The following is a 21,229-nucleotide window of genomic DNA, read 5'->3' on the forward strand; positions in this document are numbered from 1 at the left end:
GTGAAGACAGGAGGGAAGGAGAGAAGAAAGAAATAAAAACAGGAACAGAACAACAACAAAAAACTAGAAACCATGTTCAAAGTCATATAAAAACAAGAACAATCAAGAAAAAACAAAACAAGAACAAAAACCAGAAAAGGGGGCTGGGGAGAAAAGAAAAAAATCCACTTCAAGGGCCAGGGATTTAGCTCAGTGGCACTGCACCTGCCTTGCAAGGACAAGGTCCTGAGTTTGATCCCCGGTACTGGGGGGGAAAAAAATCCACTTTAAGGCATGTCTCTGCTGTCACTGGTAGACAAAGTGAGTAGACAGAGTCCAGATTTGAGTTGAATAATCCTAGCAAGCCAGCTGTAGCTTTTTGGTGAGGTAATAGATAATCCCAGTTAGCCTACACCTTTAGTTCCACTGAAGTTCAGGCTGATTTCTGGCTACGAGGCCCAAACTGGATTTGTTGAGCCTGCAACAGTCCATCTGTGTGTCTCCTGTCAGCTTGAACTCAGTTCCCTGCTGGCCTGAATTTCACTCCCTAACCTCCTGCCAACTTGAATTCAGCACCCTCACCATGACACTGGGAGCCACTAGATGGAGTCAGCCCATGACTGTTCTGAGTTCCAAGCTCAGCTGGGCCCTCGCCAAAATGGCTACCAGCCAATCACTCTCTCCTGGGTGACATCTGAACCTGTATAAGTCACCAGCCACTATAGTCTGCCATGTTCACTGCCCCATTCCACTGGTACCTTTTTCTGTAGAGGCCTCTGAGGTCACCAGTAGTTACCGTGCCTGCAAATTCAGCCTGCCATTCCCTCACTGAATGTCCGAGCTTTGGGAGAGTATTCCTCCTGCTACCTTCCTCCTTTTCATTGAAGTCTCTCTTTGCTCTCCTCATGGACTTCAATTTTCACTCCAGGTCCTTCCTGGGTCCCAAGGACCCACTTCGCTCCTTCTTATCCTCCTCACACTGCTATATTCCAGTGTCTGGACACCAGATCTCGGAGAGACTCTTTCTTTGCTGCTCACCACTCCACCATCTTCCCAGAACTCCTACTTATTTATTTTGAAATGAAGTCCCACTATGTTGCGCAGACTAGTCTTAAATTCATGGGTTCAAAAGATCCTCCTGCCTCAGCCTCCCAAGTAGCTTGGACTACAGGCATGCACCATAGCAGCCATGATAATTTAATTTAATATGTAGAATTCAATATAGGGAAGGGAAAAGGCAGAGTTATCAAGAGATTTGAACACTTAAGGTAGGAACTGAATCACAGGTACCTAAGAAACAGTATTTTGCTGTTCACTTCAAACTGACATTAAGATGTTGAAAAATAAACAAGGATCACTGTGCTCTCTCTTGCTTGGTAAGCCACCCTCATACTATAGGGTGTGCTTATTTTCCTATCTTACTGGGCCCAAAGTTGCTCTGAGAAACTGAGCCTATTTCTTTTCCTACTTTTATTTTATTTATTTATTTATTTTTTGGTACCGGGGATCGAACTTGGGTCCTTGTGCTTTTGAGGCAGGCGGTGGAACCACTGAGCTAAATCCCAGGCCCTCTTTTCCTACTTTTAATAAAAGTCTGCTACTGTTAAACAACAACAACAACAACACTGGGTGTGATGATGCACACCTGTAATCCTAGCAGGAGGCAGGAGGATCACTGTGTGTTCGAGGCCAGCCTAAACTGCACAGCCAGACGCTGTCTCCTCAGTACCGAAACAAACTGAAAACTTCACTTAAGAATTTGCTTTTGTAACAAGTCTGCCAATCACAGCAGCCAGATTTGGTCCATCAAAGGTGGCCAGCTGTCCAAGTTCAATCAAGACTAATAGCAAACTGGGCTGGGGATTTAGCTCAGTGGTGCCGTGCCGTAGTGCAAGGTCCTGGGTTCAATCTCTAATCCCTAAAGACTAATGGCAAACTTGAATGATCCAGTTGTGTCTGTATCGCACTTCTGTTTTTTTGTTTCTTTATTGTCTATAAATGTTATCTAGCCACCTGGCAGTCCCAGAGTCTTTCTAACCTGCTCTAGTTCTGGGGACTGTCTGATTTGCAAATCATTCTTTACTCTGTCAAATTTGTCTATAATTTTTACACACATAAGCAGTTAGATTTTTTTAAAAAAGAAACTCCTTGCTGCATTAGGGATATCACTAGTCAGGACATGAGGGACCACAGTACAGTACTGGGTGAGCCAGGAAGGGCTAAGCCAAAGGGAGGAGAACCTGTGCTGAGGAGGAGGCCTCTGCAGGGGGAGGGAGGGGCAAATGGGGATCATCAAAGTCATCTAGCAGCTGCTGCCCAAGGGAGCAATGGTCAGAGTAGCTGAGGCCTGAGGGGGTGCTGAGAATGCCAACTGGGAATTTGGAATGTTGGGAGCTACTGAAGAATGTTAGACAATGAGGGCCTGACTAGATTGTGGTTTTGTAAAGATACAGTGGATGCCAGCAGACTCACCACACTGACAGAAGAGAGAACTGGGTAATTCGAGTTGAGGCCTGGGCCAGGTATAAAAATCCCAGCTGAGTAGGGAGTTGATATGGTTTGAGCATGTCTCCAAGAAAGCAGGTTAGAACCTTAATGCAAGAGACCAGCTTGAAACCATGCTGAGCTGGCTGTATTATTGAATTAGCTTATAAATTGGCTGATTAAACTGTGAGTCAATCCAAGGCCCAAGTCACTTGCTAGATGAGCCTTCATCTGGCATATGGAAACGGAACTCCCAATGGTCACAGTTGAGATCTCAATGACTGATGATACTGTGACATCTCTGATAGCAAGATGACACTGCAGCTTATGGATTTATGACTCTTGTGCAGCCATTCTCCCAGATCAAACATTAGCTAAAGATAGCACAGGTGGCTTGTTAACTACAATCTGTCCTTCACAACAATGTATTGTTCCTCCCTATTATAGGCCTGGTTCATTAGTGCCTTAGCCGGATGTTCCTTACATCTGCCTTTACACCCCCTGCTTTGTTGTGTGAACAGTAAATACTGACAAGTCTGGAGCCAAGAAGAGCTAAGATCAAGTCCTGACCTCCCATTTATGCAAATCTTTTGTCTTTTGTGTTATTCTTTCATCCTGCGCTGTATCCTCAGCAGGTGGTTGGTCACCCCCCAATACTTAATTCTCAGTACAAGTGTTAGGAAGGTAGGGCCTCATGGGGGTGGTTTCCAGGTAATGAGGGCTCCATCCTCATGAATGGATCAATGTCAATTATAAAAGGCCTTGAGGCTGTGAGCTCCATCTTGTGCTCCTGAGAACTTTCTTGCCGTGTGATATCTGGCTTTCTGCTATGTTAGGGCAACCCAAAGGATCTTGCCAGATGTGACCTTTCCTCCACTATTAAAAAAAAAATCTGACATAATCAATTTATAAAGAAAAAGGGCTTATTTTGGCTTGCAGTTTTAGATGTTCCAGGCCATCATCATTTGGTTCCATTCCTTTTGGGCCAGTAGTATTATAAAGAAAATGGCTCACGTCGTGGCCCATAATCAAAAGAGAGAGAGACTAGGTCCCACAATCCCCCTGCAAGGTTTGTTATGGTTTAGATCTAAAATATCCTCCAAAAGTCTCATGTGTTCAGAGGCAGGGCTTTCAAAAGGTGACTACATCATGAGGACATTAACCTCACCAACAGATAAATACTGATGGGTTCACAGCTGAATGGGCTATTAGGAGGTGGGGCCCAGTTGGAGAACAGGTTGCTGCGGCATGCCTTTGAAGAGTATATCCTGTCTCAGCGCCTTCTTCTCCCTCTGGTTCCTCCTTGCTCTCTCTGCTTCTTGACTGCCACGAGGTGAGCAGTTCTCCACCATTCCCTTCTGCCATGATGTTTCTGCCTTGGAGACAGTAGACCGTGGACTGAAATCTCTGAAGCTGTGAGCTAAAATAAACCTCTCTTCCTTTGTGCTGTCTATATCAGATATTTTGTCCTAGCAACAGAAAGGTAACAGCCAAGAGATGGGGGGAGGGGTGAAGAAACAAAATGTGTTATGTACCTCTGCCAACTCCCCATGAGGAATGTAATCATTATGTACTGCAAAAATGAACTAATAAAAAAAAATGTACTAATAGGTGTCTTCCCCGGGAGGCGGGCCTCGCCTGCGGGGGCGGGGCCTGGCGGGGCCCCTAGCCTGAGAGCAGCGGGTTTGGAGGCGGCACCGGGAGAAGCCGAACAGGCTCTGGCTCCTCCCAGTGGCCAGCCGAGACAGAAGCAGGAGGCCGGGGCAGCGTACACGCTGCTGGTCTTCTGTCCCGCGTCGCGGGGGCTGGCGCTCCGCTCAGAGGCTGCTGCTCTGTTCTGTGCTCCGCGGGTGGCCGAGTCCTCTCCGCTCCCAGTTGCTCCTCGACCAGGCCTCCCTCTCGACCTCGGCCCATAGCGCCGACCCTTCTGGGACCCTCCTGCCAAGTCTCGTACTCTTGCCGGGTCGCGGCCCCAGGCCCGATGGCTCTGTGCAAGCAGCAGAATGATGGAGGAGACCTTAAGGATGACCGCCAACACTATGAAGAAGCTGTTGTCATTTTGGATGCTGGTGCTCAGTACGGCAAAGTTATAGACCGAAGAGTGAGGGAACTATTCGGGAACTATTCGTGCAATCTGAAATCTTCCCCCTGGAAACACCAGCATTTGTCATAAAAGAACAAGGGTTCCGTGCTATTATCATCTCTCGAGGACCTAATTCTGTGTATGCAAAAGATGCTCCCTGGTTTGATCCAGCAATATTCACTACTGGCAAGCCTATCCTTGGGATTTGCTATGGCATGGCAGATGATGAATAAGGTATTTGGAGGCATTGTGCACAAAAAAAAAAATGTTAGAGAAGATGGAGTCTTCAACATCAGTGTTCATTATTCAGGAGCCTTCAGAAGGAAGAAATTGTTTTGCTTACACATGGAGATAGTGTAGACAAAGTAGCTGTCGGATTCAAGGTTGTGGCACGTTCTGGGAACATTGTAGCAGGTATAGCAAATGAAACTAAAAAGTTGTATGGAGTACAGTTCCACCCAGAAGTTGGCCTTACAGAACATGGAAAAATAATACTGAAGAATTTCCTTTATGATATAGCTGGGTGCACTGGGACTTTTACAGTGCAGAACAGAGAACCTGAATGCATTCGAGAGATCAAAGAGCAAGGAGGCACATCAAAAGTTTCGGTTTTACTCAGTGGTGGTGTAGACCGAACAGTTTGTACAGCTTTGCTAAATCATGCTTTGAATCAAGATAAAGTCATTGCTGTGCACACTGATAATGGCTTTATGAGAAAACGGGAAAGCCAGTCTGCTGAAGAGGCCCTCAAAAAGCTTGAATTTAGGTCAAGGTGATAAATGTTGCTCATTCCTTCTATAATGGAGCAACTACTTTACCAATATCAGATGAAGACAGAACCCCACGAAAAAGAATTAGCAAAACATTAAATATGACTACAAGTCCTGAGGAGAAAATAAAAATCATTGGCGATACTTTTGTTGAGATTGCCAATGAAGTAATTGGAGAAATGAATGTGAAACCAGATGAGGTTTTCCTTGCCCAAGATACTTTACGGCTTGATCTAATTGAAAGTGCATCCCTTATTGCAAATGGCAAAGCTGAACTCATCAAAACTCATCACAATGACACAGAACTTATCCAAAAATTGAGAGAAGAGGGAAAAGTAATAGAACCACTGAAAGATTTTCATAAAGATGAAATGAGAATTTTAGGCAGAGAACTTGGCCTTCCTGAAGAATTAGTTTCCAGGTCATGGCTTGGCTAGCAGAGTAATGTGTGCTGAGGAACCTTGTATTTGTAAGGACTTTCCTGAACCCAATATTTTTAAAATAGTGGCTGATTTTTCTGCAAGTATTAAGAAGCCTCATACATTATTACCAAGAGTCAAAGCCTGCACCACAGAAGAGGATCAGGAGAAGCTGATGCAGATTACGAGTCTGCATTCACTGAATGCTTTCTTGCTGCCAGTCAAAACTGTAGGTGTGCAGGGTGACTGTTGTTCCTACAGTTACGTTTGTGGGATCTCCAGTAAAGATGAGCCTGACTAGGAGTCTCTTGTTTTCCTTGCTAGGCTTATACCGAGGAAGTGTCACAACATTAACAGAATTGTCTATATCTTTGGCCCACCAATTAAAGAACCTCCTACCGATGTTACTCCTACTATCTTGACAACAGGGGTGCTTAGTACTTTATGCCAAGCTGATTTTGAGGCCCATAATATTCTCAGGGAGTCTGGGTTTGCTGGGAAAATAAGCCAAATGCCAGTGATTTTGACACCATTACATTTTGATCGGGACCCACTTCAGAAGCAGCCTTCATGCCAGAGATCTGTGGTTATTCAAACATTTATTACTAGTGACTTCATGACTGGTATACTCGCAACACCTGGTAATGATATCCCCATGGAGGTGGTGTTAAAGATGATCACTGAGATTAAGAAGATTCCTGGTATTTCTCGAATTATGTATGACTTAACATCAAAGCCCCAAGGAACTACTGAGTGGGAGTAATAAACTTGTTTTGTTTTTTTAAAAAATGTACTAATAAAAAAAGAAAAATAAATAATATTAAACTCCAAAATAAGCCTAAGAAAGTCCCACAAACTGCTGATCATGCCCTTTCTATTTTTTACTTTTTTTTTTTTTTTTTGAGACAGAGTCTCACTATGTCAGGCTGGCCTTGAATTCACTATGTAGCCCAGGTTGGCCTCAAACTGATGGCAAACCCGCCTTAGCCTCCCGAGTGCTGGGATTACAGCCATGCATCACCATGCCTGGCCTGATTGTGCCTTTTAAAAAATATGCAATTCTAGGCATGGCCTACCCAAGTGTAGGAGGAAGACTGGAACCTGGAACTGAAGCCCAGCAGGCTTCAGCAGGAGTGCTTCCAGTGGGTGCCCCTGGGAAGCTAGGAAGGCAGTTGGGGGGCTTGGTCCTGACACCAGATGATGGCCCAGCTGGTGGTGAGAGGCATTCACATACAAAAGTTGGAATCGAGTTCTAGGAAGAGAAGACCTGTGACAGAACCACAGGCAGCCTTCTTTCACTCCTGAAAGAAGACACAGACCTCTCCCAGCTATGCCAGCCAAGGCCCTGTGGGTTAACAAGAAAATGGAAGGAGGAAGCATTCTGCTGTATATCAGGACTCTTCTCTGGAAACAAAAGGAGTTCATTCTGTTCTCTGGAATCTCAGGCCTGTTGTCATGAGAGAGAGAGGGAAGCTAACCCTAAGCTAATGAGGTTGTCAGGAATGCTTGGGCAGTGTGAGAAGCAGACACACGGCTTTATAGCTCCCTCCCTTCCCTAACTTTAACAAAGCGTGGAGGAAAAATATTCCAGAGCAAGACTTCAGTTTCTTGGGGGAACAATACTACTATTCCTCTACCCTGAGGTAGGGGATTATACCTTAGTATTTGCTTGAACAACTGTTTGGCTGAAATCTCACTGAAACATTAAACCAACCTAGGCAGGGAAGGCTTTGCTTGGTACAGTGGTGTCTTAGTTACCTTTCTCATTGCTGAGACAAAACACCTGACACCCAAAATTAAAAGAGGAAAGATTTATTTCAGCTCAGCTTGTAGAGGTTTCAGTCCATAGCTGGCAGGCTCCAAGGCAGGAGCATGGGAGAGGGGCATTGCGGAGGAGAAACAGTCCATGGAAGAGCAGACAGCCAAAGTAGCAGCCTCCCTTTCCCTTTTACCTCATCCAGGCTACAAGCCCTTTGAGTGGTGCCACCCACACCCAGGGTGGGCCTTCCCATTATCTACACCTAAAATTATGCTAAACCAATCAGTGGACTAATTTAGTTATCACACAACTTTAATGCCAGTATCAAACACCTATGATCCAGCAGCCTCCCAAAAGCTCCACGTATGAGCATATGAGGCTTTGAGGGGAAAGTTTGACAAAGCCATAACAGGGGATCAATGTACTACAGTTTCATTTCCTCATACGTGACAGTGATGCATTATAAATACTTATTATGAGTTTACAGTGTGTGATACATAAAGGTCGTTTAAATATTAAAAAATCAGAAAGCTAACACAAAGACATACCTCAATGACCTAAAGAGTTCCCAATAATGCCATAGTAAAGACCAAACCTTTCATACATGGGCCCCTGGGAAACAAGATCCAAACTATTGTCTTAGTCACTTTCTCATCACTAAGAAAAAAATATCCAACACCTACAATTTAAGGAAAGGTATATTTTTGGATCATAGTTTCAGAGGTCTCAGCCATCTCCAAGGGAAAAATGGCATGGCAAAAGAGCTTGGGGAGAGAAGCTGCTCATATCTTGGCAGCTAGGAAGCACAAAGAAGGGAAGAGCCAGGAGGGAAGATAAACCCTCCCAGGTCATTCCCTGAGTGACCCGCCTCTAACTAGGTGCTGCCTCCTCATAGCACACTCAGATGCTGAACTCACTAGTGGATATAACACTGAGTATAGCACTCTCATGAGCCAATCACCTTCCAAAAGCACCATCTCTGAACACATGAGTTTGGGGGGACATTTTAGATCTAAACCATAAAAATTACAGCATACTGGACTTCTCATTCTCCAGGACTATGATCCAAATATGCTTCTCTTGTTTAATTAGCAATACTCGCGCCTCGGATAAACCTCATTGGCTATGATACTGCCACTGCGCAAAGCTATGCTTCTCTTGTTTAAAATTATGAAGTCTGTGGTACTCTGCTGTAGCAGCAGAAAACAGACTAAAACAGATGGCCACGGTAGAGAGGGAAGAAAGAGATGCCACTTTGGAAACATCTTAGAGGAAATATGGGTAACACTTGGGACTGACTGGCTCTGAGAAAACATAATCTGGCAGGGGTGGAGAGATCTGAGGGGTTTGCTACCACTTCCCTAAATCAGGTTGAAACTCCTTAATAAAAGGCTTGCTCTAGACCAGTGATGGAGAACCTTTTAGAAATGAGCTCCCAAACTACAACCCAAAACCTACTTATTTATCACCAAGTGCCAACCCTGCAATTAAACCTTAATACTGAGGCTTTCGTTTAGAAAAAACAACATGGCAACTTGGCTCGTGTACCGAGATGACTGTGTACCCGCTGCAGCACATGTGCCATAGGTTTGCCACCACTGCTCTAGACCTTTCCCTGGGGAAGACAGGAGTTGGGACTCACCCAATATTGTGCTATGATCCAATTGTAGTGTGGAGAGGGATGCAGGCATCCGGGATTTGTGGATTTGGCACCTCCAAGAGCTGAGGTCAGGCCCTGTCCACTGCTGACATAGTGATATCTAAAACTCCAAAGCTGTTGGTAGCCACATGACCTGCTGCATGGAGCAAAGCCATGCCCTACCACAGTACAATTTCAGACAGAGGGGAAAAAAATATTGGCAGTACTGGGAATTAAACCCAGGCGCACTTTACCACTGAGATAAACCCCCAGCCCTTTATGTTTAGTGAAGAGGGGCGATAGGGTTGGAGGTCTAGTTCCAAGATTCCTCTAACTTGCAGGGATTCTCCTGCCTCAGCCTTTCAAGTGCTGGGATTACAGGCATACGCCACTGTGCCCTGGCTTGGGATTTCCTCTTTTTTAGGGCTGATAATCTCCCATTTTATTGATATACCACCTGTTGATGGACACTTGAGTTGCTTCTACCCTTGGGCTATTGTGAACAATGTGGCTAAGAACATGAGTGTACAAAAATCTCTTTGGTACCCTGTTTCCAATTTTCTTTTCAGTACTAGGGACTGAACCCAGGGCCTTCCTAATATGTTCCCAGTCCTTTTCTATTTTTTTATTTTTTTAAATTTTGGGACAGGGTCATTTCAGTCACTAAGTTGCTCAGGGAGGTTCAAACTTGTGATCCTTCTGCCTCAGCCTCACAGAGTACTGGAATTACAGGGGTGCACCACCATGTCCAGTTCTCTGCGTTCAATTCATTGACTATACTTGCAAAATGTCATTGCTTGATCAATGGGAGAATTTTTTAATTTTTTGAGTGTCATACTATTTTCTACAGTGGTATATCACTTTATAGTCCGACCAACAACGCCCAAGGAGTCTAATTTTTCCACATCCTTGTCAGCTTTTGTTTTTTTCAAAAAACAGCTTTTTGTTTTGTTTTTTTATAGTAGCCTGCCTGTTGTGGCAAATCTGGGAGTCGAAATGATCTTACAGAGACCAGGAGAATTGGGTAAAATAAGAAAGAAGTTTATTGCCAGGCAATGGCCAGTCCCAGGAAACGAGTCCTTATAGACTGACCACGAGTTAAGAAAATTTCTCCTTTATATACCTTTTTAGAGTAAGACGTTCAAGTAGCAGTTACACAGCTGCGTGGCAAAACAGCTAGGGTCTTTCTATAGCTTCAAGGTCCGAGGCTTACATAAACAATTTCAAGGTTGGTTTCTAATCTTTCCGGGAGCCCCACAAGAGGAGAGGGCCCAGCCAGTGTTTTTAAACAGAGACAAGCTGACCCAGACAGGGCCACAGCGGTAGCCCATACAAAGCACAAAAACATCTTTCTACTATATTGTTAACTTTAAGCTGGCTTACAGTTCGTGGACAGATGTGCTACAGTAATTATTCACTCCAAGTTATGTTTGGCAGCACTTTCCACATCAATCCTAATGGTTTAGCTCTTTTTTTTTTTTTTTTTTTTTTGGTGCCGGGGATCTAATGGTTTAGCTCTTATTAAGGATGGTCATGACTGAGATAAAAAATTAGGATGTGGGCCAGGGATTTAGCTCAGTGGTTCCAGCGCCTGCCTCGCAAGCGCAAGGTCCCGAGTTCGATTCCCGGTACCAAAACACACACACACACACACACAAATTAGGATGTATTTTGAAAAAAAAAAAAAAGATGTCAGGAAAATAGGCATTTATAGGCAAAACTAGTTACACAGGTAATGGAAAGGCTAAAAAGCCAAACAACTGAAGTCAATTAACACCACATCTACTTAAAGGACAAGGAAGGGTTCGCAGCCCATTCCAGGGTTGCCAGGGGAAGCCAAAGTAGTAAGAGGAGCTGTGCAGACAGGGAAAATACCCTGGCTTCTTCCACCAGCCTCAGTGTTGAAATCTAGTTACAAGTCAAATAACACAGAAATACAGCCTATGGAAGTCAGCATTGCCCTACACCTCCAGTACAGGGAGAGAAAGGAAGGAATGGATATTGGGAGCGAAAGAAAACTGCTGTAAAATTTACCCGTATTGTGATTTTTTTTTTTTTTTTGGAGAAAGGGTCTCACTATGTAGTCCAGGCTGGCCTCAAACATGTGGTGATCCTCCTTCCTCGGCCTCCCGAGTGCTGGGACTAAAGGTGTGCGCCACTACTTTCTTTACACAAGGACCACGCATCTTAAATTCACTTACAACACCTAGAAAATTAGGTTGGGGTTTTCAAGGGCTTCAGGAAGCACCTACAAAGAAAGCCTTTCATGTATATTTACTGCACTGAAATTGACAGCCGCGCCGATTCATTCCACCTGCGTTTGTTGCTGTATCCTTGTAGTCAGGTCCTTGGCAAAGAGCAATGAAAAAGACCCTATTCTCAAGAAGCAGATCACAAGTTGTGAAAAGTCAAACATTGAAAAAGTACACCTGAGTTGAAAGGTATTTTTAGTAGAAATAGAAAAGCAGACCTGGAAAGATGAGACCTGAGTAATCTTCCAGAAAGCCGACAAAGAACAGGGTATACAAGAGTCGCCTCTGAACAGACTGGAATTGACTGGAATGCTGGCGAGTGCTACTGATACCATGACAGTCGCACGTGTTGGGGCACTGGGAGGCAAAGCAAACACATGACAGACACAGGGCCACGTCTTGGACTTGGGGTGTGAAGGAGTCAAAGCTATTGCCAGGCCTCTGGCTGAATAAGCAAAGCAGGTTGGCCGGGACGGTTTAACCTTTCCTTTCTCTGTAGTCTTCCCAAGAAAACTACCTAAGCTCTGAATGTTTTTTCAAAATTAATGTTAAGTGTAGATTTGTGCACAGCTATAAAAAATAACAAAAAAAGATCCATAGGCCTTTACCCAGATTCTTCCATCTTGCAAACCTAATCAGAGCCACGACGGACACTGAGTCACGACACATTTCCATACTTCGTGGGCCCTTTAAGGGCCACAGACACCCCAAACTAAGTTTTTTTTTTTGGTACCGGGGTTCGAACTCGGGACTTTGGACTTGCAGGCGGCGGAACCACTGAGCTAAATCCCCAGCACCGAAACTAACTTTTGACGCGACACAGAATTTATCCACTGGCTAAAACCCCAAACAAAAAACAGGTTCAGTATGACAAGACGACTAGTTTCCATTGTGCAGAGAGGCAGTGCAAACAGCGGAGGTCAAAGGCCCCAGTCTTTCCGCTTCGGCCGACCAACGATCAACCAAGAGCAGAAGTGCTTCCACCCGCGGCCGAAAGAGCCGGAAGTGATGGGAAGCGCAGCCTTCCGCCACCGCCCTATCCAAGATGGCGGACCTCCACCGCCAACTGCAGGACTACCTGGCGCAGGGGAAGGGGAGCAGGCCAGTGGACACGGAGCCGATGTTCGCCGCGGAGACAGCAGAGGAGGCCGCGAGCAGGAGCGGCCCAGCAGGGGCGTGGCAGGGCCGCGCAGGCCTGCGGTGGACCTGGGCGCAGAGCCCCCCAGAACCGGCGGAGGCGGGCCCGGCCTGTGTACCGAACGTGACACGCGGGCAGCAGCTGGCGGCAGGCGGCGGGTGCCTGCTGCTAGCCGCGTTCTGCTTCGGCCTAGCTGCGCTGTACGCGCCCGTGTTGCTGCTTCGTGCTCGCAAGTTTGGGCTGCTCTGGTCGTTGGGCTCGGCGCTGGCGCTGGCGGGCGGTGCGCTGCTGAGGGGCGGCGCGGCGTGTGGACGCCTGCTGCGCTGCGAGGAAACGCCGTCACGGCCCGCGCTCCTCTACCTGGCCTCCCTAGGTGCCACGCTGTATGCGGCGCTGGCTGTGCGCAGCACGGCTCTTACCGTGTTGGGCGCCTGCGCGCAGGTGGGCGCGCTACTCGCCGTGCTAGCGGGCCTGCTGCCCTGGGGCGGCGCCACCGCCCTGCGCCTCGCGCTCGGCCGCGTGGGCCGTGACACCGGCCTCGCCAGCGCTCTCCCTGTGTGAGCCTCAGGACTCGGCGCCCTCGGGCAAGGACGCGACGCCAGCCTCGGACCGGCGCCCGCGGTGACACTCCCCGGCAACACCCCTGGACTGTGCGGGCGAGTCAAAGCTTTGAGTAGCTGTTATGAATAGAGACACCAGCAGTTTCGGCAGCTCCTTGATCTCAGCGTTGCGTGCTGTACCTGGGAAGCAGTGATCAAATTTGGTAGTTGCATTGTTGACAGCATTTCTGAAACCTGTACTTGAAATTGCTTAAGCACTGTGGTTTTAGATTGAGCTGAGTAAAAAGGAATGGCTCGACTTTGAATTAGCTCCTTTCGTGATTCTTCTCAGGCTTTTTGTTATTTTTTAAAATATCCAGGGGTAGATGTAGCTAAACTACATTTGTGGTTTGGCTATTAAGATTTGGTAATTATTTTCTCTTACTCTTAAATGTAAATGAATCTAGAAGAAAGTCAAAACACTAGTTTAGCTACTGGATTTTTAAAACGACGGATTACCTCGGTTTTTTCTTCAGTTAGAGAAATATGGTGACTTACATGGAAAATTAGTCCTGTATTGGACAAGGAAAATAGTGGACCGAAAGAGAAATTTGCTGCCGAGGAAGCCTAGGGTTCAGTAAGATACATGTAAACGCTTGGAGAGGGAGCTGCAGAACCAAGGTAGAGATAACTCTGCCAGAATTCCTGTATTTGATGGAAATTGATGAATTTCTGCAGTGTCTCAGCATTCCTAATACCTGTTTTTAATGCAGTTATTTGTATACTTTTTATATATAATTGCTGTATTTCCTTCATTTTATTCTTTCCAACCTTAATTTATTGCCAAAAGATAAAAGTGCGGTATTCTGATGAGTACAGAAAAACTTCATGTGTCGTCAGTAACTAGTACTAGAAAGTAAAATGTATTTAGGAATTAAGATTCTATGCCAGTGGTTCTCATACTTGAGAACAGAATTACTTGAAGAGCCACACCTCAGATTTCATCAGAATCTCTAGGGGTGGGACCAGGCTTCCGAATGTTTTTAAAGCTCCTCGGATGATTCCATGTCCAGCCAAGGTTGAGAACCACTTTGGCACTGGCTTTTGCAGTTGGAATGTAATTGTTTCCCCCAACTGAATTCCAGTGTTGCCCTAACAGGCAAGCAAGAGAGTACAGCTTCTTCCTCAGCCCCGAAGTGCACGTAATATTCCTAAGACTTGTTCAGTGCCCGAAGCCCTGCCCCAGGATGTGACCCTGAAGTGGTCAACACCCACATCACTCGGTGGATCCCCTACCTCAGAAGGATAAACACAAGTGTTCAGGGAGGGATTACTGTCATCCATTGCTGCTCATTCTGGTCCCCTACTCAAATTTCTGTTGTAGTTCTAAATTTCTCTAGAATTTAAATGGCTACAGATTTTTAAATGTTTAACACAATTTCTGTGTTGAAGCTATTCTATTTAACTCAAGATTTCAAAAGTTCATTTTCCAGAATTTTCTCAATTCATTGTTTGAAAATCTAGTTTTTATAGGTTGTAAAAAAAAGTTTTTATAATATTCAAAGCACATGTATTTTGTCAGTGATGTTTTTAAATGCCATATATATTCTAAGTATTTAATAAATATATTTTTATTTTCTGTAAATGAATTCTTAAAATGTGATCTGATTGTCTGCTTTCTGAGGTACTGTGTTTTTAAAAGTCTAAAATGTTGGGGCTGGCATTTAGCTCAGTGGTGCTGCTGCCTGTCTTGCCAAGTGCAAGGTCCCAAATTCGATCCTGGGTACCAAAAAAAAAAAATGTTAATACATTTTCCACATGAAGGAAAGTAACTTAATATCTCTATAAGGGTTTCTTCTCTAGCTCCTTTTTTAGTTTCTTGGAATTTGATTGTAATTTCTTTTTAATTATACCAGTGGAGGACAAGGAAAGAATATCCACAAGTCAAAAGCAATTTTGATCCTAATAGGGTTTATGATAGGGTGTTCATAGATGGCTTTTAAATTTCAAAGTAAAATATAACTTTAGTTGGAATCTTTAGGTTCTAACAAGACCAGTGTGGTTGGCTGAATATTTCTCACTCCACAAAAATAAAAGCTTTATCATGTTTCCTAGTAATACCATGTAAGAGGTTTCTGTACACTAGACAACTACGCCAATATCCCTTTTCTAAGCAATCACCGAGACTTTAGCACCACTAAACTTGCCAAATAAACCTGCTCTAGTGCCAAACTCAAGCTGGTGTTGTAATGAAATGCTCAGTGGCTTCAGCACTGCCCTTTTAATAATAAAAGCTTTCTTATAAAAACAAAATAAGGGTCAACATAGAAAGGGGTGTCTCAAACAGTTTTTAACTTTGTCAGTCAAAAATGAACCAAACGTTACATTTATTTAAAACAAGGAATTTGCCATGAAAAAACTTTTTGGCTTACTAAGTTAGAACTATCTTCTTTAAACACTGGTATTTTAGGAAAGAGGGAGAGATGTTTCACAAAGATGTTTTGGTTCACTCCTTTTCAACCTGGTGTGTGGAATGACTTAGTTATCAAAAGGGTATGTGTAGTTAATTTCAGGCTTACACCAATTTCCTCTCCTTATCAAAACAAGACAGTTCATATCTAAAGAGTTGTCTCTAAGAGAGGCCCTAGTTGGACAACCAAAAAAATTTCTCTCCAGAGTATAATTTTGTTGACTGCCAGAGTTCGTCTGAAGCTCTGATACTATTTCAAACTCCATTCCAATAGTTTTGACATATTCTTCACTGTATAACAAATAGTGTGACTGAATGGCTATGTGAATCTTGTTGAAACAGTTTTTGAGTAACCTAAGTGGACATGATTTAGTGGTTCCCATTGAGTCTTCTCATGAGAGTCACCAACACTTGCACACACCCTCAGCAGATTGGATGCATTGGAAACCAAGGGTTTTCTTAAGGCAAGCACTTCAGGACTAGATAGTTTCTGTTAATTCTTGCATAAATCACATTCTGTATTCATACAAAAACAACTTAATGTTTTTTCTCTGACAAACTGTACATATAGAAACAAATTTCCAACTGGACATGAACTTAGGGAGGCGCTCCATGTTTCAGGATACTTTAAAAAAAAGATTCCAGCTTGTATCTTCACAAAACAACACAGGAGTTGGGCAAGGAGGATAGACAGGACAAAACGAGGCCAGCTACTCAGGGCAGCTGGCGGCAGTCTCTTCATCTTGAAGACATCCTTTGGGGCTCCTGGGATGCAGCTGCCCCAGAGGATTTTAGAGCTACAGTGGTGCACACTTCCTTGTGTTTGCTTGGAAAGTCCACAAGAAGTTCTTAAATACTGTCCAGAGAGGCTAAAAGGTACTCGGCCCCACTTCTACCGACCGCGTCCACCACCCCTTGAAGTGCCTCGCCTTGGGGGACCAGAGTTCATGTTACTCCCTCTACCCCAGTTACTGCCACTCCGGCCCCCTCGAGAAGTGGTGCCACTGCCTGGAGGGCCCCCAAAAGGTTCATCTCTGTGGTATCCATCGTGGTGTTCTCCATCCAAGGAGCTGGAACGGCCAGCTTTTGGCACTCTCTGGGATGGTCCTGGGCCCCCTCGGCCTGAAATAAAACATTTCATAACAGACTTGTATCAGATTGTCAATAATTCCTGGTCTAATCTGGGGATTCATGAGTAGTTTCTGAGAGTTTTGCTCTGAGAAGAACCAAAAAGCAGCAGTGGGCAAGGGAGGGACTGCAAACATGGGGGAAGTAAACGCAGGAGCAGAATGCACGTTGAGACATACAGGAGATGCCTTTGTAGGAGTCCTAGGCCATAGCACATGCTGCTGCCCAGCCAACATAAGGGCAGATTTGAAGACCACATTCAGTGGCTGCTACACCTACTAGCTGAAAGTCAGTGCCACCTTTAATAAAATAAAGATCAAGAGCTTCAAGTTGTACAGGTAATCTACTATTTCCCCAGGAAACACCCCTGGCAGACTATGTTCCCCAAAGGGTTGTGACTTTCAGCAAAGCAATGTTCCTTCAGCCCAGGATGAAAAAAGCAACACTGGCTGAGGACAATGCTTATCCTCCATTGAGGACACCTTCAAGGGCTCTGAGTGCCATTAGTGGAGGGCACAACTACCAATCAGATCAGAAATCTCCAGAGAGCAAGCCTGGCAGAGGGCTATGTCTCCTCTGCAAAAAGCTGGAGTAGAAACCCTGAGATTCCTGAAGCAGCTGGAGACTGTAGGGCTGAGCTTGCAGTCACTTCATGCTAGCTCCATCCACCTGGGGTGTGGATCCAAACAAAGCACATTCACACCACACTCAGAAGCATACTGAGTGTGCACAGCCTACGTCCTGGAGGGGAGGACAGAGAACAGGCCACAGGTTCCCTAATGGGCACATGCAACAGACACAGGCGAGGCTTCCTGGAGCTCTTGCACCTCCTGTGGCCACTGGCCTGCTCGTACCTTTGCTTCCTCGATCCTCGGAAGGGCCCCCAGGGGCCTCCATCTCTCTGTGCTCAGAAGTGCCTGGCCCATCATGCCAGGGGCGCTTTCGAGGTGGTAGAGATGCCATGTCCATGCCCTGGAGAGAAGAAGAGCGCTCTCTGCTGGCTGGGGAATGACCATCATGAGGGGGATGATCAGGGCGAGGAGCATCGCGGAAATGTTCATGACCTGGCCCTGAAATAAGAGCCCCAGATCCATGAGGTAAATAATCTGATAATGTCAGTACAGCAAAGTTCAAAGCAACCAAAAGCAGATGGAAATGATACCACTGAGAAGATGGAGCAATTTGAGAACCACCATTCATTCAAGCAGAAAACATCTGCTCAACAGGCCAGACAGATGTAAATCATACTGTGGAGGCTAAGAAAGGCCAAGATTAGAAATGAACATACCTCCTAGAGTAAGAGGAGGCAAGTTTAGCCCAGAGAAGTAGTTCTCAGGCATCCTTAAAGTCTGAAAAATTACTGAAGACCCCAAAGAGATTCCATTGATGAAATTTACATCTACTAATATTATGGTATTAGCAATTCAGACAAATAAAATTTTAATTATTTTCTAAAAACAAGACAATTCAGGGGCCAGGATTTAGCACAGTGGTTCCGCCACCTGCCTCAAAAGCAGAAGGACCTGAATTCAATCCCCGGTACCAAAAAACAAAAACAACACAATTCAGTGAAAAGAGTGATATTATCTTACTTAGAAGAAAACCTTTTCCTATCTGGCTTAAGAGAAAAAGATTCTGTATTCTGTATTTCATCTACTGAGGTCAGATGCTATGGCAAAAAGACAGAAAGACAACCCAGCTTCTGTGGAAATACAAGTTGGAAAAGACAGGTCCTTCGGGCTCCTGTGACTCTACTTGGTGAATGCTACTCTGCTGTCACCCTGCCCCTGACAACAAGTGCGCTTCTCCTTCCTTACCTGGCTCACGGTTTCCATCCCAGGAGTCTGGCTTCCGCCCTCCTTCGAAGCGAGGGAACTCATCAGGAGTGGGAAGTAAACCCTTCCTTCCTCCTGCACAGCAGAGCGAACAACACTGACTCACAGACTGCTCGACTGTGCTCACAGCCACCTGTCCCCCCGGACCTGGTATCCTCAGCGCTGCTCACCTCTTGGGGTGCCCCGACCTCGACCTCTGAGATCTCGACCTCGGGCTGCTTCATCAGAAGCATCAAAACTCTCCTCTGGGCCAAAGTCTTCAGGACCAGGAAAGCCGTCCCTTCCTCTGGGGGGAGCACGGCCCTCATGCCTTGGGGGGGCTCCTCTTCTGAAGCTATAAAAAAAAAAGATCAATAAATGTCCACTTCCTGGGATACCTGTATCTCTTGGTGTCAATCTAGGACTTCTAGCCTCCATCTGTGGTATTTTGTTATAGTAGCCCAAGCGGACTAATAATATACCTTCTAAGAGACTGAGCTCTCTCCAATTCCTCCCCATTTAACAGGTCCTTTACTGAACAGTTACTAAGTATCTACAGAGTACTTTCACTACTGCTCTAGGTGCTGAGGAGACAACAAGAAGTTGACAAGACCCTCAGAGATACAGGCAATAAAGAAATAAAGCCTGCCCTCCATATCCATGGCTACAAAGTCAACCAATCATGCACTGAAAATGTTATTTTATTAATTGTGCGAGTACTGAACATGCAGATTTGTTTTCTTGTCATTAGGTATTATAACTTATCTAGAGATGATTGAAGTCTGTGGTAGAAAGTTCTAAGTTATATGAAAATACTACACCAATTTTTATAGGGGACTTGGTAAGTGTGGAGATCCTAAAACCAGTGCCCCTCAAATACCAACAGTCAAACACATATTATTAATATCAAGCATGGCTCAGTGCACGGCAACAAGAAGAAAGCTCTGACCAGAGTGAGCCATAAATAGCTGGGAATATTCCTAGCCAAGGAAGAGTACACATGAAGACTGGGAACCAGGGGTGTGCATGGTGCCATTGAAGAACAGCACAGCGGTGCCCAGTTTAGGCTGTGGTATGTCACTGATACAAATTGTAACACAGCAAAATGTGAAATTTTGCACAAGATGTAGAGATTCAAGATATCCATGAAAGTTACACAGATGACAGGTTCTTGTGCCATTTCGAGGACAATGCTTGAATATCATTATGACCTGCCCTTAAGAAAACAAGGAACCCTTGAGGTTTTTTTTTAATCTCCCATGCCAGTAGATCTTGCTTATCAACTAGACTGAATTAAGAGACCCCCTGGAGGATGACTGGTCTGTGCCAGCACTAACCTCATCAGTGGGCCACATCCACTATTAAGTTCATACCTGAATGGGCTACTAGGACGTGGGGCCATCTAGTTGAAGGAAATGGGTCATAGAGATGTGGCCTTGGGGACTAGATCTTGTCCCTGGCCCCTTCCTCACATCACAGGCTCTTTCCAACCTGCTCTATTTCCTGGCCACCATGAGTTGAGCAGCTTTCCTCCACCATGCCCTTCCACCATGACACTTCTGCTTTGGAACCAGGTGGCCACAGACTAAACCTCAGAAACCATGAGCCAAAATAAACCTCTCCCCCTTAAATTGTAGAGGTCACACATTTCATCCCAGCAATAAAAAAGCTGACTGATATATCCCCCCAAAGCCAATTCTCTTAGTTCTTGCTATTTCACCCTCCCCGGCCATAGTATCAGCCATAAGGGTAGAGACGGCCAACCTTGTACTCTTCTCTACCATCTACTAGCAACAGTAATGAGAAATGTGATGAGAAGACAAGGGAATGAATGCCTGAGGGGTAGTCCACCAGTAGTGCTGGACTCAGGGCCTAAAGCCTTACTCTTGACACTAATACTAAGATTAGAAAAGTCAAGATTCAGCTCAGTGTCTAATCTCTGTCCAGAGGACACTGACAGTTAACATCTAGTTCACAGATTTTTTTTGTACCAATCCAATTATGTGACAGCATCTGGCACAGAGTAAGTTATCATCATCGTTAATTACTAAGTCTCACTCAAGATTACAGGTATGGTGGCGCACACCTGTAATCCCAGCACTTGGAAGGCTGAGGCAGGATGACCTGTGAGTTCGAGGCCAGCCTGGGCCACATAGTGAGTTCAAGACCAGCCTGAACTGCATAGTGAGATCCTATTTCAAAACAAAACAAAACATTATACCAACTCCTGTTTTTTCCTCCATATTTCTTCTATTCTTTTTATGTGCCCAAGAAAAGTAAAAATTCAAGCTTTATCTAAATTTAACAAGATTTCCAGTTCAATTTGACTTTGTTAACTTCTTTGGGTAATAACATACAAATTCTATCTATTTCACAACCCTTTTATTTCCAATGTAGATATCTTGCTCATATTTCATCATTTAATCAAGGTGGGCCTGAAAATTTCTAATCAGATCTAAGATATCATCACCACCTCTTTAAAAGAACAACAACAACAAAAAAAGATTTCTGAACTGCACAAAGTAATAAAACACATAAAGTGTAACTTTGTTTAAATACTAAATGTAGAGCCTAGATAAGATGGGATCGCTAATCAATGTAGGACTCACCCTACCCCAGCAAAATAGGAAAGAGGGGGCCGGGGATTTAGCTCAGTGGTTCTGCCACCTGCCTTGCAAGCGCAAGGACCCGAGTTCGATATCTGGGACCAAAAAAAAAAAAAAGAGGAAAGAGGCCTTTAAGGAGAGCACGCAAT

General features: G+C 44.9%; 2 protein-coding genes, 1 non-coding gene and 1 pseudogene across 6 annotated transcripts in view; 2 read left to right on the forward strand and 2 right to left on the reverse strand.

Moving 5' to 3' along the window:
* The first annotated feature begins 1,708 nt into the window (after window positions 1-1,708).
* Window positions 1,709-8,544, forward strand: LOC147829891 (GMP synthase [glutamine-hydrolyzing] pseudogene; annotated as a pseudogene).
* Window positions 8,500-8,643, reverse strand: LOC147829892 (U4 spliceosomal RNA). Its single transcript, XR_015447541.1, has one exon. It is a non-coding gene; the product is annotated as a U4 spliceosomal RNA (small nuclear RNA).
* A 2,168-nt stretch (window positions 8,644-10,811) lies between these two features.
* On the forward strand, window positions 10,812-15,180 carry Sft2d3 (SFT2 domain containing 3). Its single transcript, XM_021266404.2, has one exon. It carries the CDS (start codon window positions 12,431-12,433, stop codon window positions 13,082-13,084), a length of 654 nt encoding a protein of 217 aa, XP_021122063.1. The 5' UTR covers window positions 10,812-12,430; the 3' UTR covers window positions 13,085-15,180.
* A 252-nt stretch (window positions 15,181-15,432) lies between these two features.
* The window catches only part of Wdr33 (WD repeat domain 33), a 97,718-nt gene continuing 91,921 nt past the window's right edge, over window positions 15,433-21,229 (reverse strand). For all 4 annotated transcript variants that reach the window (XM_004835973.3, XM_004835971.3, XM_013076490.3 and 1 more), the window contains 4 exons: window positions 18,666-18,829; window positions 18,478-18,570; window positions 17,515-17,730; window positions 15,433-16,654 (listed from right to left, as the gene is read on the reverse strand). In XM_004835973.3, coding sequence (XP_004836030.1) covers window positions 16,425-16,654; window positions 17,515-17,730; window positions 18,478-18,570; window positions 18,666-18,829 — 703 coding nt within the window. In that variant the 3' untranslated portion in view covers window positions 15,433-16,424. The remainder of the gene's footprint in view (window positions 16,655-17,514; window positions 17,731-18,477; window positions 18,571-18,665; window positions 18,830-21,229) is intronic.

The sequence above is a fragment of the Heterocephalus glaber genome, unplaced genomic scaffold, assembly GCF_053883595.1.
Source record: "Heterocephalus glaber isolate CG9 unplaced genomic scaffold, H.glaber_assembly_v1.0 deba00000347, whole genome shotgun sequence".
Lineage (NCBI taxonomy): Eukaryota > Metazoa > Chordata > Mammalia > Rodentia > Bathyergidae > Heterocephalus > Heterocephalus glaber.